Raw genomic sequence first — 19889 nt, 5'->3', positions numbered from 1 at the left:
AAAAAAAAACCAAACTGATAAAGCTATTCATATTTTGAGTGTCTAGATGAAAACATGGCAAAAGTTCATTAGCTTCTCCCTATTTTCTAAGGTCCCCCCTCCCCCGAATTCTTGAAATGGTTAAAAGAGGAAGGACACATTAGCTAATTGAGAACAGAATAAAGCAAAGACAGTTTACTGGCAACAAGCAAAAGGAGGAGAGAGGGTTCAAGATGCCAGCAAGAAATTTCCGCATAGATACTATTTGCCTCCTTCCTTGTTGCAATCCCCAATATCATATTTCTTCTTCTTTTTTTGTAAATTTGGAGTATCTTTATTTTATTTTTAAATGGTTTTATTGGCACTTCATTCACATGCCATTCAATTCAGTAATTCAATTATATCAAGAAAAATTATAAAATCATTACCACAATCCATTTTAGAACATTTAAATATATGCTTAACACTGTGGATGGATGGATGGATGGATTGTGACAAGAGCTGTATGAACCCCCAATAAAATGAATTTTTTAAAATTTAGAACATTTTCTTCTTGTACTCATTGTTATTCATTTAATTATTTTTTAATTGTGGCAAAAATATACACAACAAAACAGTTTCCAATTCAACAACTTCTACGTGTATAATTCAGAACATTGATTATACTCTTTGTATCATAAAACCATTATTGGTAGCTTAATAGAAGAGCTTCTCTCAGAAGTACTCTGAACTTTGCCCTCCTCAGATTGGTCCATATCTTTGTCCTAATACCCTATTGTATAAAATGAACCCAATTAATCCTATAATTCCCTTATTACTGTATTAAAATGAAAACAAACTAGTTCTGAAGGTGTGCTGACTGAGAGTATGTACTCTGTAGACTATAGAGAGTTAGGTTCTAATATCAGAGTACTTGTGCATGCGTCTGGCACATAGTAACCCTTCTATAAACCTTATATTTTTATGATTATTAAATAGTCCTGATGACACTGTGGGCCCAGCATTGGGCTGGCAAGATTGGCGTTTTAAACCCAGGAAAAGATGAGGTTGTCTCCTTCCGTAAATATTTGTATTTGAAAATCCTGTGAGTCAGAATCAACCTGATGGCAGTGGGTTTATTATGATTGTATTATTTTGTTAACACTTTCTGTGGATTTCCCTAGGAATTTAGATTAATCTGTGCACTCAGAAAGTCAACACTACTATTAATAGGTAAGACTTTCTGAATCGTGAACATTTGAAAGAGAAAATGGAATGTGGGGAGATACACAGAACATTTTTGTTTTGAACTCATCATAGGTGCTGCCTGTGAGTAGTAAGTAGCACGAGAAAAAAAATGGCCGAAGCGCTTGCCCTGCTCTTGTTTCATCTCCCCGACACCAGGAAACTAGTAGTGCTGTGCCCCAAATGAGGTTAACAAATCTCTCACTCCTGAAGTCTTTAACCCAGTGGTTCTCAACCTTCCTCGTGCTGCGACCCTTTCATACAGTTCCTCATGTGGTGGTGACCCCCGAAACATAAAATTATTTTTGTTCCTACTTCACTGTAATTTTGCTACTGTTATGAATCATAATGTAGATATCTGATATGCAGGATGTATTGTCATTGTTACAAATTGAACAGAATTAAAAATAATTGAAGCATCATGATTAATCACAAAACAATATGTAATTATATATTGTGAAATATTTATCTGTTTTTCGATGGTCTTAGGCAACCCCTGTGAAAGGGTCGTTTGACGCCCCAAAGGGGTCATGACCCACAGGTTGAGAACTGCTGCTTTAAAAGTAGGCTTTGGAAATGATCAGTAGTGAGTTCGAGTCTAGGGGAGATACCTGTTTTCATGGCCAGTAGGTATGGGAGAGGGGAACTCATACCTATATCTCACTCTAACAGAGGGAGATGAATTCATCAGATACAATTAAATAGGATGCTCCCCTCCCAGTAACATTGCTACCTATATAGTAAGTTTATATTGTGGTGTCCAGACTTCTGAAACTAAATTGCTCAACCTGTGGTAGATAAGCTATTGAAGCATTGAACCCATTACCCTGGCTTGGCAAAACCATGTGTGTCAAAGTAGAATTAAGCTTCACTGAGTTTTCAATGGCTGAGTTTTTGGAAGTAAGTCATCCATCTCCTCTTCCAAGACATCTCTGAGTGCACTTGATCCTCCAACCTTCTGTGTTTGCATTGAGCACTGTGGCCATTTGTACCACCAAGAACCCCTACGGATGGCTTGATTTCTTCCATTGAACTCATAGAATTGTAATCATTTGTGGACCCTTCAATGTCTTGCAAGCTTATGGTCCAGGATCTGGCAGATCACAGGCACTGAGGAAATTTGATTCTCCCTCTATGCTCCACATGATTCCAACCCTCCAAAGAGTGTGCATTCTATAAGGAGGTATGATCTTAGAGACAACAAAACTCACAATTTGACCATGAACTAACACTCAAGTGCTTTGGTGATGAGTTAAAATGCTCACTACTTTTTAAATGATTTGGTCCTTATCACCCCCAGTATATGGTGATAAAATGAACAGTGATTGGACAGTTATGAATTCAAGTAAAGTGAAGTATTTGTTTGAATTATCTTTCTGATAATATCCGGCTTCCTTATTAAACAATGAGCTCTTGGGTAACAACAGAATTATCCCTCCTCTCTCTGTGAATAAGCCTTTCTCTTCTTGTTGTTACTTTGAAAGAAATCTCATCATTTTTTCCACTCTACATTAAACTAATTAAAGACATACGTGTAGCCACTGATATATAAGAAAATGTGAAGAGCCTTCCAGCTAGTGTCCTGCTTACCTTGCCAACTGGAGATGTATTTACTGGTTAGTGACCTCAGGAATAGATGCAAAGTGTTCATCCTCCCACAGTAATGAACAGCAAGTCTGGAGCGGCATAAAAAGGGTCAATCGAATAGGTCATACATCATATGGGGAGGCAGATGTTGGAACATATTGTAATGGGTTACTGTGCAGTACGTGAAGATGGCTTGTGGTGTAGAAAATTGCAGGGAGGGAGAGAGGGAAAGGGGGGGGGCGGTGGAGAGAGATAAACTATCTGTTGGCGTTTGCTTGTTTGACTCGCGCAAATATATCTGGTTCTTTAAGGAACTGCATGGATTATAAAAGTCAAAATGTTTTTCGAGCTGTTCATAATTTACTGGTGTGTAGTAAAATGAAGAAAGCTTCAGAAATCGAGTACATTGAGTGTTTCTTCTCTGTGTGCTCCAGTATCTGCAGTGTGACCGCACCAGCATGAGAGTAGCACACCTGTGAAAAGGGTCTTCAGATTAGAGGAAGTTCAACTCTTTTCTTTCATTTTTAGCAAATGCATCTTCACGCCCTCGCAACGCTCCAACCCTCTCTGAAAGCTGTGTATCTGGTCCAAGTATCACACTGAGCTGGGCTGAATTTTGAAAAGAGTTCTGAAAATTAGCTATATATTATTAATATTTGGTGATAACAACTTTACATGCATCACATAATAGCTGTTGTGCACATCTTCACTGTAGTACAATATAAGTTTTACTTTTCTGTCCCAGCTTTTCCAAGACATGTCAGCTAGGACTGATGTTGTCAAGGCTTTGTGGCTCACACCACAGGAGTTAATGCCTTGGAGCCCTGAGCAGCAAGCTTCGTATTTCCATAGGTGCACTTTCTGCCCTTAGCACTGAAGGCAGACTGGTCTGTTCAAGTCTTGTCCTTCCAAACCGGATATTGCAGCTCTTGTGTCCCAACGCTTTCAAAGTATGCTCCATTGACGAGTGCCCTTAGCTCTCGGGTGGTATTTGGGGTGGATCACTTATTTCTACAATTCTGAAGTTTCTATGGAAGATTCTGGAAACCCCACCTGCAGATGTTCGAAGTCTCTCTTCCCAGTGACTGGAATACTGGTGTACTCCAGCCATTGCTTCTTTCGGGTTAGTTCTTCTCCGTTTGGTACCCTGCTGTGGAGATTGACTGAAAACCTTTTCCATTTTACTTGAAGCACTTCCCCTCCCGATCTGTGAAAGAGCCAGTTATGCTGCCAACTCCACTTCTGTATGTAGGGACCAAGGAGATCATTTCATCCTCTACAGGATTGACAGGGATCAGATCCTGAACACCAGCTGTCAGCTCAGACGGCCCAGCCCAAATTTTCCCCTAAAAGTTTCCTTAGTAGTTAATGAAAGCTGTCACCTTTCAGAAGCCTTATTTGGTGTGTCCCTTCCTTGACCAAAAGTCACATAACCCCTTAAAACTAAGGATTGCACTCCTCTATTGGAATTTTGTTGTTGTTGTTAAGCAAAAGGGAAGAAATTCATTGGAGCCGATATGGAAAACCCTCGAGGGGCCCAGCATCCCCTACTGTGTAGGCATGCCCAGCAGAAGGTCACCCCATTCACTGTACCCCCATGTCCCAGAGGGACTCCCCTTGAGCCAAACCCCAGAGCCCCAGGACTGGCTGGCAGTGGGGGTATTTTTTTAAATTAAAGGCTTTTACAACACAGTTCTGGAAAATACAAAAGAAATGTATGCTCCTCTATTATGTCATTGGGATGACATAATAATGATGCGCGTTTCTGGTGTCTTGAAACTGGACCATTGCCCCATCTCACTGTTAAGTTTTATTCTTCGAAATCACATTCAAATGTCTAAATAATTCTGACAACTCAATAACTGGAAAATCCATCTTTTAAAGAGGACAAAGGTTCAAATAGATATTTTAGCAAAAGACATAAGAGTAGCTCATGAAAAAGATGGTCATCACTGATCATTAAAGAAATGCTGATAAATGAACCAAAATGGGATATTACCTCATATTCATTTGAATAGCTATAATCAAAATGAGAAACAATCTCAAGTATTGTTAAGACTATACAAATACTAAAGCTGTTGTTTTATTGGTAAGAGGAATTAACAAGGTTCATTCACTTTGGAAAGCAGACAGACAGACAAACTTGCTACCGTCAAGGTGATTCCAACTGCTAGTGACCCTGGAGGACAGAGTAGGATGGCCCCTGTGAGTTCCTGACGTGGTAGCTCTTTATGGGAGTACAAGCCGCATCTTTCTCCTTAGAAGCAGCTGGTGGTTTCAAACTGCTGACCTTGTAATTAGCAGCCCAACATGTAACCCCTAATGCCACCAGGGCTCCTTTTTGGCAGACCCTTAAAGCGTCCCAGCAAGAAGAGATAATGTTGGAGAAAGTTGTCATGAAATAAATACACTTGAAGTGTACCAGCAAGAAGAACCGATGATGTTAGAGAACGTCCGTGTTTAAACTCTGCTTGCTCTGGTAATTTTCTGTGAAGACACATTATGAAAAATAATGTGCAAAGCAAATTTATTCACACTGAAACATGCTGGTATGTTTTGAAAGATTTTCTCCAGTACATTAGTTTCTCTTTAAACTCCACATTTATGTTACATTAAGAATCTGAAATTAAGCTATAAAGATAACACTTATAGAGCCTTGAAATTGCTTTCTAAATTTTTTCTTCACAAATGTGATTCCTTATTCCCTCTTTAAAAAAAGAAATCAGGAACAAATGCTTTTCCTAGTCATGATGTATAACATATCTCTCAGGTTTGAATTGAACTTTAAAATTACACCATTTACTACTATATGAACTATATATACCATATATAGTTATAATATATTAGCTATATATATTAACTATAATATAGTAATACAATATAATACAATAATAATATAACAGAAATATAATGGTGGAATGTTGTATTATAGGAATCTAATGGTATAATACAACATTTGGTTAAATCTCTAGTCCCAAAATTTTGCATATTATATATATGTTACCTTTTCCAGACTGTTGTCCTTGAATTAAAAGCTTAAATTATTTTGCATTTCCATACGTATATTTGACTTGATGGCGCTGGTATGCAGGAAATTGTTAGCTCTGTGAATCCCTGAGTGGCCTAAACTATGAAGCGCTCTGCTATTAATCCAAAGGTTGTTGATTTAAATCCATTTGTAGGTGCCTCAGAAAATAAGGTCTGGAAAACGACTTCCAAAAAACCCGTTCTTGAAAACCCTTTGGCAGAGTTCATAATGGTATCAGTTAGAATGGGCTGGACTCAACTTTTGTTTTTTGAGCTTCCTCTTTGAAAATGTAGATCTCTGTATATTTGTTCACGTGGGATTGTAAAAGAGACTGCTATTTATTTCGGCGACAGAGTTTTGGCAGCCAAACCCAAACCAAGAATGAAAGAATTGCCAGTTTCATCCTATACCTTTTTAAAAACTTAAAGCGAATTAAGACAACTTCATTGGCCTAAAATGATTAAGTGTTAAATGCGATATAGTACAGTATTTATCATTGTAACAGGCTTCTTTAATCTTTTACACGTTGATGTTCAATATGAAATTTTATTTATATATTATTTTCTCTCATAAAAAGAATTGTAAAGACATTAGCAAAAGCAAAAGCTGCATTTCACTATATAAAACTTGAGTTCTCAAATTCATCTACCATGGAGTTGACTCTGACTCCTAGGACAAGGTACAGCTGCCCCCCTGGGCTTTTGAGACCCCAAAATTGTATGGGAGAATTCCTTCTTCTATCATGGAATGCCTGGTGGTTTCAAACTGTTGACTTTACAGTTAGAAGCCCAATACATAACCCATTGCCCCCAAGTGCGTCTGCAAAATTCCATGAAGAGACTTCAAAAAGTTCAAAAATTCCATTTTTTCCCAAGACATTTTTGAAATCCTCTTGAATTAAAGAACAAGAATATTAAGTGATTGTGCTGTCTGTTGTCAGGTATTGGCGATGTTACAGTTCACAAAATCTTTTAAAAATGAATATGTTAGGCATGTAGCATTTAGAGAAGGTCTTTTTTTATTTACTTTTAACTTCACTTTTTATAAAAGAAGTTGTTATACCCAAGTCCTTTCCAATTTAATGTGCTAAAGTTGGTGATTCAAGGAAGAGAGATGTGGGCTTTAAGTAAAAAAAAGGGCCTGTGGATAGAGAGAAGATAGTGAGCACAATTTACTTTGTTCTATCTTTCAGTAAGGCAGGTATAGTTCCATCTCCTAATCTCTGCCTGCGCTAAAATAAAACAGGTCAACACACTAGGGGGAATCCCCCAATGGAATTTTTTTCCCCAAAAGCCATGTATTTAAAAAAATTTTTTTTAACAAAACAACCTTATCAACTTCAAAGTACTCTCCATTACACATAATACATTTGTCAAATCTGTGATTCCATTCTTGGAAACATTTTTCAAACTCATCTGTTTGGATAGCTGACAGCACCTCCCTCGTTTTTTTTCTTCACCTCTTCTCAGTTGTCAAACCGCTGTCCTTTCATGCCCCTCTTCATCTATGGAAATGAAAAACAGTCACATGGAGCGAGGTCAGGTGAGTAAAGAGTGTGGGGCAAGACAGGCATGCTGTTTTTTGCCAAAAACTGTTGCACAGAAATGGCTGCATGCGCAGGTACATTGTCATGGTGGCAAAACCAGTCCCCAGTCTGCCACAAATCAGGCCCTATTTGTCACACACTGTGATGCAATTTTTGCAGAAGCTCTAAATAGAAAACTGGCTGAACAATCTGACCCGGTGAAACGAACTGCAAATGCTCTACGAGTTGACATCTCTGTTCTACAAGTTGAGGGGCATCTAGATGAGGTTTGCCATCAATCAACACTTCACCTTCTCTGAAGCGAGACAACCACTCGTGTACTTGAGTTTTTCCCATAGCGTTGTCCTTGAAAGCTGTGTGCAACAACAGTTTCAGCCGCATTTTTCCCTCAGTGGGAAACAAAATTGAACAGCCACATGCTATTCTCTTCAATCAGCCATCACCAGAAATGAGTTTCAAGTGAAACTGCTTTTACAAAAACCGTCCCAGGCGATGCTACTGGGTGCACTGATTCAGAGCAAGTTGTTCCATGCTTGCCTAGCAGGATAAATATATACTATGAAAACTCTGCCCTGCCCAGCACAATTCTGGGTTGTTGTTGTTGTTGTTGTTGTTGTTTTGGTAACCCCTCATACAAGGTCAAGTGCTCCTGACTCCTGTGTAAAGAGCTTCCTGTGCACATAGTACATAGCAATATCTGCCCATCATCCAGATGCTCAGCACAAGGAACGGAGCCCTGATAGTACGTCTTTATCCAAATAGAACATTAAGCTTTGAGCTAAGAGAGGAAGACAGCAATATATAGTTTATATCACTAACAACAAATGGTCACAGCTCTAAGTTTAAATTATTTTACTCTCTAAATAATTAATATTTAGGATTGTATACCCACTTATTAAGAAGAAAATATTCTTCTTTTGTCCTTTCCAAAATAAAGAGTAGCTATAACTTAAATATCACAGTTTATTGTTTTTTAAAAAATATTACCTTTTTTCCTAATGCTTCTTACCTATTTTTTCTGTTAATGTTCCCAAGCTGACATCCACTTTCTTTTATAATTATGACTATAATGAGTATATTAGAATATATTTGTTCTTATGGTAATAAGATCTTAAAATTCATTGTTTCTTTGCCCACATGCCTAAATGAAATGAATAGATAAATGAACGTGAAGTTTTATCAACATCACTAATGAGCTTTTCTTTCTAATTCTTCCAATAGTAGAAGCATGTTCATTTCCTTCCCCCAAAGGTTTAAGTTCATTTCATGTAGAGCGGGGCTTCAAAAAGTTCACAGTAAAACTTGATTCTCTTTGAATTCCATTTTTTCACAAAATTTTTGTTGGCCCCAGTGTACGTTCACTATTATTATTAAATGAATATATAGATAGATATAGATATATGTTAGATCATCTACTGGAATTCTTTGTAAATAAAATATATTATCTTGCACAGTCTATTTCTGCTTTTATTCATCTCCATTTCTTCTGGCTTGGAGGATTTCCTGATAAAACAGTGAAAAATAGGGGCATAAATCCTGCCTTCAAGGAGTCTACTGGTCAGTAAATGGGTTGGGGGAACAAATAGTGATAGATATTTTTGTCAGCACCAAACTCTGGATCCCAAATACTCCAGATGGCGATCAGGAACTAAACTCGAAGTCAATCGGAGTTCTATTTTTAACAATTGATCTTTAACGACAACAACAAAAAGCTGTTAGAAATGGCAAGAATTTGCCATGTCTAGGAATTTGAAAAAATATGTTGTAGTTTAGGTTTTATATAGACTTTTATGGACTTTCTCTACCCCTAGCACTGAATGGGACGAACTGGTAGCTCAGGATATCTGAGTATGATGATCTTAAAGTATATATATGAGTAAATATAGTATATATAAGATCACGAGTATAATAATCTTAAAGTATATATATATTTGTCTCTACTATCATGTAAATCCATATTATCCAAATGTAGCATTACTGCCCCCCCTCAAATTAATAATAATGAATTAGCACAGTTAAACTATCTGTCCCTTATCATACCTTCAGACATTGTGACCCACACCGGGTCATTACTGGCCAGCTAAAAGAATAAGCTGTAAACTCATTGCCTAATAGTGTTTTGGTAAACAAGCTATAAATCACAATGAATAAAAGACAAAACGTGTACTACGAGGCCAGGCAAGAAGAGATACATGGATGGTATCAAAGTCCGGGATTCACAGCTAACCTCGTGCCTTCACCGGGGACAGCCCTGATGCTTTGCACCCTTCCTCCTCTGTCACACGGGCTCACCAGGAATAGGTATGGGGACGGTAGTGATCCATCCAAGCTTGCGTTGTGGATATGGTATATCCACAATTGTTCTTCACCCTGCAGTGTAGTCCCAAGAACTATATTTTAGGGGAAATCGGTGACTAAATGATTCTAGCATTTTCACTCTCTCAGTGCAGAACTATAGGAAAATCAGTTTGACTCAGTTTTTCCTTTATCCCAAAAGAAAGAAAATATAAAAGGAGGCTTTAAAGAGTGTGTAGAAAAATGTATTGGAAAGAATGGAATTTTTCTACTTTTTGAAACTTCATGTGTGTGTTTTGGTTTTGCCAAGATGCTATAATAATTATATAAACAAATAAGAATATATGATAGGTAAAAATATATCTATGAAACGAAGACATTGTATAACTTAATTATAACTTACAACTACCCCCCCCCATTTCTGTGGTTTTCCTTTTCTCTAGCTAACTGGTAGGTGTTTATGCAACCAGTATGCTATCAAATTGGAATCATTTTTCCAACTTCATTTTCACAACTGTTGCTTCAGTCAGGCTGCCAACCACTAAGTGCATATGATCAATATTATCACTAAGAAAAATTTGATAGCTGATAACATAACTGATATTCCCATCTTCATCCTAGCTAAATGAACTTTATTTCACTTGAACATTGTGTAGCTGTCAGCTACTTACATCTGAAATCCAAACGCCTTTGCCAATATCTCAAGGGTACTCATCAGGTGAACTTCAAATCCACGTGGTTTTCCTCTCAACAGGTGTGCACCCTCGTTCTATTTAAGCCGTTGTCCTTTCTACCACTCACTTTTCTACCAAACCCAGGTTGTTTCCAGTTCACAGGGACCATATAGACAGAATAGAACTGCTCTCATGGTTTTACAGGAAGTACATCTTTAAGGGAGGAAGCAGCTTCTTCTTTCTCCTGCTGGGTAACTAGTGGATTTGAACCACCAATCTTCTGGTTAGTACTCCAATGCATAACCCACCACTTCACCAGCAGGGCTCTCACTATTCTAGACCATCATGTGTATTCCTTTTGCAACAACTAGCCCTTCTTGCTCCTACGTGTTTAAAAAAAAGGTGCTTCCTCCTTAGAATAACCGGTCTGTTTTCTTTAATGATTCCATCTCCACTCACGTTTGAAGGCCTACTCCAGCTCTGTCTTGTCTATGAAAACATACTTGAATGCACTGCCTCATTTCTTCTCCTAATACCTGTAAGGATGACGTACAATTGTAATATACTTAAAGTGTAATCATTTGTGTTTATCAATCTTGATTTGGTGAAGACACTATATTTACACATTTTCTATCCTCCCTTCCTGCAACTGTTAAATTCCACAGTGTGTAGTAGGAAGTCATCATTTGTCGTTTTCCTAGCTAATATAATATTTACTTGATGAGATTAATCTACTTACAATTTTAAGTATTATTTAGCAAACAAGTGTCTTTTGCCTGGTCTTTCTGAGCAATTTCTATGCACTCTGTGATTTGATCATCACATCAGTTCTTATGGAAACAGTTGTATGGATCCCACAATTTACACTCTGTGAAATTGAGGTCTAAGCAGTAGATTGGGGTTGCATAGCTCAGAGAAGAGAGTGGAATTCAGGCCTGCCTCGGTCTGCTTTTCCTGTTCGGAACTATTCCACTGAAGGTAGAATGCATGATCTCGCAGGAGCTTGATTGTCTGAAGAGACAGCGAAGTCGGCTTCTGCAACAAATGGAGCCAAAATTGAGAGTCATGTCTGTGTATGAGGAGGCTTCAAGAAGTTCATGGAAATTTTGGGTTGTGAGATAAAAATAAACTTTATTTTCCGTCATAAGCTTCAAGTGCAAGATACTTTTATAAGTGATGCTCCCAAGCATTTCTAGTCATGTCACCGAAGTCTGTTTTGCACTCTTCACTGACGAAGAAATGGTGCCCCTTTAAACACTTTTGTAAATTAACAAACCAAAAGAAGTCAGCAGGAGCCAAATCAGGTAGGTGCCTAATGATGTCCCAAATAAACCCTCACAAAATTGCCCTTGTTTGATGAGAGGAATGAATGGTTTTCATGGAAAAATACTCGCTGATGAAGGTTTCCTCGGTGACTTTGTGCTAGTGCTTTACTCTCAGGATAAACAGATGCCAGTGTTCTTTGGCTCTGAGGCAAATCCAACAAGAAAAACACCCCAGCCCTGACCCACCCCAGGCCCCAAATAAACGACATTTGTCAAGACCTTTGTTCGTAACTGTCCCCCTTTTGTTTTGCCTGGAGTATTTCTGCTTCTGGGTAGCCATTGCTTTTGTTGTGCTCCTTCTTCAAGGTTACCCTGGTAAAGTCTTAGTGTCATCTCCTGCTTCAGCCATTCAAAGACGTTGTTTCTAGACCTTGATCTCACTTGTTTAAAACACAAATGTCTACTCTTGCCTGCAGCTCTTCAAGGATGCTACCCTTTTGGCACTCCCTAGGCAGAGGGTTTGCCACTGTGGGCCCCATAAGCAACATTGCCTAGCCCTTTCTACGCTGATTTCCCCAGAACCTTTTTTGTAAAGATTTACCATATATTTTATACTTGCCCTTTCCAAATGGATGTTGTGTCCTTCTTGGTGTCTCCAACTGGAACTTGTTTAACCAGCGAGTGTAAGTTTATTACTATTGAAATAGATGCCTAGTGTTTTCATAAAACACATTAAAAGACTCCTTCTACATAGTATGTAAGGCCCCCTAGTGGTGTGGTGGGTTACCCACTGAACTGCTAACTGAAAGGTAAGCAGGGTGAACCCATGAGCTGCACCACAAGAACGACAGCCTGGGCTCACAGGTAATCTGATGTACAACAGAGAGAATCTTTGCCTGTCCCTGTATCATTAGTATAAACTGTGATACACATTTGAACCCATTGTTGTGGGCTCAAATCCATCTCAGATTTGTTTTTGCTCATTTTTGCAGACATTCTGTGATACCAAAATGATGTCGTGCTCTAGTGATTTGTCTTTCTAGTGATTAAATCAGCAATCAGTCTCACTATCCTTGCCTTTATAGAGAACATTCTGGTTGTATATTTTCTCAACAGACTTTTTTGTCTTCTGGTGACCCAAGGTATATTTGGTATACTTCACCAATAGCTTAATTCCAATGCACACGTTTTCTTTGCTTTCTGTTTTTATGGTCCCACATTTGCAAGCATGTGGGGTGGGTGAGGACCACGACTCAAGTCAGACCCATCCTAGCTACTAGAACTGTAAAGAGGTCATTTGGGAGCAGATTTTCCTAGTGCACCATGCCACTTAGTTCTGAGATGGATGTTTCACTGAGCAGTGATTACTGACCCAAGTAGAATGAAACCTTTGACAACCCAGTTTTTCATGATATTGTTTAGTTTTACAGATGGAAGATTTTCATTTTTGTTACTTTCAGGTATAATCCATACAAGGATATAGCATTTTGCCTTTGTTAGCTAGTGCCTCAAGGCATTTAGAGCAAACAAGGCTGCGTATCTGCATAGCACAGGTTGTTATTGAGTCTTCCTCCAATTTTAGAAACTATATGTATGTTTGTATGTATATATATATATAAACATATATATATAAAACCATATGAGCATAAGGCAGACACAAAAGAATCAATGGATAAGAGTCCATCTTAAAAGTATGGGATTCCTTTGCAAAACTCATGATCTAGAAGAGAGGAAATAAAAATACAGTATTTTAGGTCTGGGGAGTATTGAACTAATTCTCAGCACATTAGTTTAAGATAAGAAGCAAGCTGTCCTGCAAGACTAAATGCACAGTTGGTCTGTTCACCTACCACAGTGAGTGACCTCATTCAGCTTCAACCCTTTATATATTATAGTACCGCTCAGGTTGTTTCTATGATTTATAACAACATAAGTGGTTTTCACAGATGTATTTGTCCTAAATGAACTTGCATGATAAAGAAATAAGCTATCATTTGTATCCATTCTTTTAATTTCCTATTTTTATATAGACATACTACTCTTAATATCTTTGTGTAAAGTGTGAGCGATGTATGTGTGTGTTTTGATATACACAGGATTCTGTCATTAGTTTACATGATTTCTTTAATAGACTCTCCTTATTAGGATCTTTAGCTTACCCTGATAAGTTTTATCCTTTAAATTATTCCTTTCAGAGAAATGGCAAGATAATTGAGAGAGCTATCTCACCATACTTCTCCATAAAAGCCCCTTTATTTCCCTTTAGAATTCACAGAATTTCTACTTTGCATAGCAAAACTCTTCATGGAATTTTAAGACAAATGGAAAAGAGGAACTTGGGTAGCAATGGAGATTCCTGTACTATAGTAATTGCCTCCCTAGCTAGGCTTTTAAAGTTTTTTGATATGCTCATTTAAGTCTACACCAAATTTTGTCTTGGTACTATATCATAAAATTTTCTTTATTAAAGTAAAATCTTACTTTAAATTTATAATTCACTCGAATGATTGAGATTTTTTTATTGATTGTTTAATAAGAATTATTATATGATAGCTAAGTGTAAGAGTATGTGCTTTAGACATCTTATGTAAAACCCCAGTCCTCCAGATAATTCAGGTTTGTCTGTGTTTATATATCATGAAGTAAAGTGAACTTCTGGCAAACATCCAGTTAGTTTTCATCCATGTAGGTAAGCTGACCAGATAATGGTCCTCAAATAGCCTCCTTCCAGCCCTTCTCAATGCCTTTATTGTGTTTCAATACAACGAGCCTTCATGAAACAGAAAGTGTTGCAGCTTCCCATTTTAACAGACAGAGAAACCAACTATATGGGACTTGGCCATTATGGACAGTAAGAAATGTATTGCTTGAGCAAAGCTGTATTCCCTTGTTTGTAGCACACTATGTAAGTTTGAAAGCGGTCTCAACCACATAATATGATGTATTTGCTTTTGCTAAGCATTCAGGGAAGAGTCAATGTGCATGGTTCTTGTTTGCTTTTAATCCCTAGGCATGCTGACCCTGAAATTCCCCATATATGGTATCTGTCATGTTCCCCCTGAGAAGTAAGTCATGAAAGTTAGGTGACAGCTTCTTCTTTAAAATACTTCAGAGCACTGAACAAAAGTACCTATAGGAAAAATACCACCTCTGAAAGGTACTTTCTGAGAGGTGCAGTTGTTTTATTACTGATAACTTAAAAAATCTCTCTCTCTTTCTCTTCTTCTGCCTTCTGTAGCAGTTATATGCTGCCCAGCTAGCTGCAATGCAGGTTTCTCCAGGAGGAAAGCTTCCAGGCATACCCCAAGGCAACCTTGGTGCTGCTGTCTCCCCTACCAGCATTCACACAGACAAGAGCACAAGCAGCCCACCACCCAAAAGCAAGGTACTCTGTTCAAGAAGATCCCCGTCTTACCATTTAGAATTTTTCTTTTTCTTTAGTATAACTTATTGAATATCAATTTTGTGCCAGCAACTAATCCCCATCTGCACAGAACTGAGTCAATTAGATGCAATAAGGGATACATATAAATGGCCAGACACACATTTTGTCATCGCTTTATTCAACAAGCGTGCACTGATAGCTATTGTGGGGATGTGTACTGTAAAAAGATTAATCAGATGAGTATCTTGTATCCAGTTATCTTAGAAGTAGATATTTAGAAAGTAGACATTTATTTTAAAAATAACCATACTATCTGATACCAAATCGTACATTATAGGAAAAATTACAGATAAAAGTGTTATTTCATGAGAAAAGGGCACCTGAAATGGACAGGGATGAGTAGAATTAGGACTCATAGAAGATACCTTATTTAACTCTTAGTAATTGTTATACTATGGCCAATACTGGGTAGAGCACCCATCTAGTGGCATGGTCCTGTAGAGATAAGGATATAAGAATATCGCCAGGGGGTAGACCACTCAGAAATAGGTTTGCTGATGAAGCCAAGGAAACATTTCCTGATAGACTCTGGAAGGGGATCAGCAAAGAGTCAGTCAATAGCTATCTCTTGGCTTAGATGGAGAGAAATGCAGTAAAACTGAGTTTAAGTGATTTATGTGTTTGTTAAAAGCTTATTTAAATGGTGTCCTGTGGACGCCATACTAAACTTTCTATGAATAAAATAATCTTAAAGTGCCGGTCCCTAAAATCGCTCAGGGAATTTATTTACAAGGAAGCTTAGGAGGGGTTTCACAAAATTTGTGTAAACTTTCCATCGTCTTGTCATTCCATTTTTCCATAAAATGTATAGAATTTAGAATATGGAGTCTATTTTCTGATTAATAAATATTTAGTAGCAAGCTGATGATATAGTTAAATTTCCACCAGAATAATAATACTTTGTCTTCTGCTGAATTGCCTAGAAAGTTGATTCTGCTGTCCATGTTGAAATATCGAAAATGTAAGAGAATTAGAGTCATCACAAAAAGTTGGAAAAGATCTTATAAAAAGACAAATATTACGAAATAATGAAAAATCACACCCTAAGTTTGTTTTATCCTTCTCCAGATTCTGTTATCTCTCCCGTGTGTTTTTGCTTTATTACTGCAGAGGAGGAATGGGGAAAGAGAAGGGGTTAGTTAAGAGTCTGAAGTCTAGTTTCCACCTCTCCAGAATGCCTAAGTAACTAGATATGCTTTTGGTTTTTAACATAACCTGGCTTAATGTTTGAGGAAGAAATAAAAATCTATTCAATGACCTTATGGTAAAGCTTTAAGGTCACCAGCGATAAATAAAGATGCATAGGACAACAACATCTTGTACACCCTCCTGTGACTTCAGCACCCCTGTGCTGCTGTGGAATAAGCATTGGCCGATTAACAAGAAGCCAGTGGTTCAAACCCACTATCTACTCCAGGGCTTCTGCCTCAAAAAGATTATAGTTTCCACAGCTCTGAGGTGCAATTCTACCCAGTCCTTTAGGGTCACTATGAGTCACCATCCACTCGATGGCTATGAGTTTTGGATAGGGTCTCTCTGTATAGGATTTACTTGACGACACTGTTTTGTTTGTTTGTGTTTTGTTATGGCATCAGAGAGTACAAATACATCATGTTGATGTTTTTAGATCCTAGAGTTCAGCTTTTCAGTGGACCTTGCTTGTTGTGTGTTTTTGTATACTTACAGCCCGTTGACTGTTCTTTAAACTTAGTAGCATGTAACTGTGAGAATTTGATAATAACTGTAGCATTTGCTGAATATCTTTAACTTTTCAAGTACAGATATTTTGGTGTTTCTCTATTCCAAGGACAGGATAACTGAGTAAAAGAAGTAGTTGGAGCAGTATTGTCAGAGGCACAAACAATCCCTTGTATTGAGTGTTGTTCCATTATTCCTTGATGTAGTAATGTGATTTCATATCATATTTCATAGTGATGCTTATATTAAAATATTTTTATGGGTTTAGGGTATACAATTCTCTTTTGGTGACTATTAGATTTTTTTGTTTTAATGCTTTCTTACCCAATTAGTTTTGCAAATAATTATGAAGGTTTTTTTTTTCAATACCAGTCAAACTAACCCATCTATCGATCCAACCATTTGTTCAATCATTTATTCACCCACTCAAATATTTATGGAATGATTGCTATAAATATTCTTTCATGGGTAACTGTTTCAGCCACAAAAACTGAGCACAGTTGGATTTGCTAAGGTTAAGAAACTGCTTTATGAGCTATGTTTCTGCATCTTCATAGAGTCCTACAGAGTAATTCTTCAGTATTAACAAATGCTGCCACATTATATGACCTTACTTACCTGCGTTTACCCAAGGTTAGCAGCGAGAACCCAACAGCTACCCCTTGAGACTGAGACCAGGTCTCCCATGCAGGAGAGCGAGCTGCAAGCTCAGCATCCCACACGGTTGTTCTCTCTCCGCCAGGGTCCCTGTGAGTCACGTGTGACTCAGTGGCAGTGGGTTTTGAGTAAAAATAGTTTGTTCTATAGATCCCATTGCACTCATTCCAAGTGATCTTTAATGTTTATCTTTAATGTACCATTACCTTTTAAAAGTAGCCCTTTGTGAATTTTCTATCATATAAAATTTAAGAAAACTTTCTCCACATTTGCAATGAATGCAAAAGATGTAAATGGTTTGACCAAGGGGGGAACAAGCTTTTTTTAAAAAGATTAGGAACAATGAGTTAGTAAAACTGTGACCTTTCTTTGTTTCGTATTTGCTCATACACCGTTTATAGGTACACTTGTTGTCAGAAAACATTTCTTAAATGTGTTCTTATTTTGTTTCAGCAGGAAAATTTAGTGAATGAAATAGACAAATAAGTATTGCTGCTATCATTTTAATCAAGAGCAATCCCCTAAAAAATACAGCCAATGGTCAATAAAGTGGCTCCATGGCCTTACGTGAAGTTAGTTTCCTAGAAGTGACACATATACACAGCATAATAAACATTTTGACTTCACAAAGCTATTTCACCTGTGTATGATAGCTACCAGGCATTATCATTTGTATGGCTTTAAACAATCAACTGTTGGTGTCCTGAGGCTATTTTCTATATGTTTCATTTTGTGAACTGGTATGCCTAGCTAATGATAAGATAGAAATATATTATAAAGGATCTTTGCTGCGTTCTCTATACCTACCTAGTATCAACAAATTGATGGCATATGTTGAAAGTGCATTTGTTGTTCGCAACAATGGAATTGTGTATTACAAGCAAGCAAGGATGTCAGGATAATGACCTTATTGGCAGCTGTCAAAAAGCTGCCCTGTTCTCTGAATTTCCTTGCGTGCCCTTCTTCCTAGGTGTTCCTTTGCCTTTGACTCACAGTTCTAGAGAAGGACACAAACAAAACTTATTTGCAATTTGCAAAAAAAATGGAAGGGAGGAATCAAAAGGAGGGGCTCCAAAAGGCTGTAAAATTGTACAGCATGAGTCCTCTGATGCATGCTGTTTTCAATCTGCTGTGTGCCAGTTGGAGGCTTGGGGAGTGTATGCGCGCGAGAGAAAGGATAATGCTGAGAAATGATAGAGTGGCTGTGACCTCCAAGCTCAGCCTGGAAATCCAAGACATTGATTTCACTTAGCATTCCTGCTGAGAAATCTGGCGGAGTTCAGTTGTAATAAAAGAACAAGATTCTGTTCTAATGGTAATGGCGTATGACAGACATATCACTTTGTCTGTCCTCAGCACCAGAGAGAAGAGAATTGGAGAAAGGTCACTTGACCTGCCTGTGCTGTTGTAAGAGTTCTGTACTGAGCTTTGAACTGCCCCCTAGGAACATACTTATTTATAATATTAAATGATAGAGAAACCTTTAGAGGACTCAACAGTGAACCGCTGAAAACCGCACAGAGGAATTGTGTTCTGTAAATGTGAAAATACGATGAGAACTCTGGTCTGTTCAAAGCCTCCATCAGTGAACCACAAGTAACAATGCTGTTGGGTTATATGTCCTTGAACTTACTGTTTGGTGACTGTTTGCATTAATGCCTGACATATAACCATTACTTAATTTCATCCTCCTTTTTTTTCCTAGAGTGTCTGGATTTTATTAGCTACAAGAATTTTTTTTTCCTTCTTTTGTTCTGTCTTGCCAAACCTCAATGATAGAGAATTGCACATTAGCTGTTTTATTTAAAGTTCCCAGGTGTTAACATAATTTTTCCCCTAAAAACATGTACATTTGTCTCTAACCATTATTAATTTTTTTGTGTTCCCTGGATTCTATTTTAGAATTTTGCTTTTCATTGATCATATAAAATATGTTTCGTTCTTTATAAGTATCCTTTTTTGCTCACAAGTGTGTCTTTACAGCTGAGTTTACAGCTAAATATTGGTAAACGACTTTGGGGGAAAGTCTGGAATCTTGAACTTTTAGTGTATGAGCGATCTTATTTAAAGGAAATCTTTAAAATAAATACTTCTTCTTACTAAAGAAAATTATGTTATTAAGTTACTCTTCAGCGATATAGGTTCTTGAAAGTCAGATATACTACTGATGTCTGGAATATGTCTAACACGTGTCTGAGACTATTTGTTTAACAGTTATTACTCTGGGAAACAATATATAACATATCCAAGTACTTTCCTTTCTGCAACCCATATACATTCTAATCTTTTAAGAATCTAGATCTCCCTTTCTTTGAGATCATACTTGATCTTGATGTATTTTGTTCTTTAGGGATAAGTTATGTTCCTGAAAGGGAAGAATCTATGCTGATACCTACAATAGTTGAGAAAGCAGAGTTTTTATTCGGTTTCCCACACTGCTCACGCAATTGTTGATGAGGGAGAGGATTTCATCTCATCAAGAAATCCTCAC

At 37.6% G+C, this 19889-nt stretch overlaps 1 protein-coding gene across 3 annotated transcripts in view; it reads left to right on the top strand.

Moving 5' to 3' along the window:
* LOC101662850 (SRY-box transcription factor 5) overlaps positions 1 to 19889 on the top strand; it is a 234923-nt gene that overhangs the window by 140871 nt on the left and 74163 nt on the right. For 2 of the 3 annotated variants that reach the window (XM_004700182.3, XM_045288471.1), the window contains exon 5: positions 14837 to 14983. The exons of the other annotated variant lie outside the window; for it this stretch is intronic. In XM_004700182.3, the coding sequence (XP_004700239.2) occupies positions 14837 to 14983 (147 nt within the window). The remainder of the gene's footprint in view (positions 1 to 14836; positions 14984 to 19889) is intronic. 3 annotated transcript variants of the gene reach the window in all.

The sequence above is a fragment of the Echinops telfairi genome, unplaced genomic scaffold (assembly GCF_000313985.2).
Source record: "Echinops telfairi isolate 266 unplaced genomic scaffold, ASM31398v2 ScPeMD7_21;HRSCAF=78, whole genome shotgun sequence".
NCBI lineage: Eukaryota > Metazoa > Chordata > Mammalia > Afrosoricida > Tenrecidae > Echinops > Echinops telfairi.
This window is presented reverse-complemented; position numbering and strand designations above follow the sequence as displayed.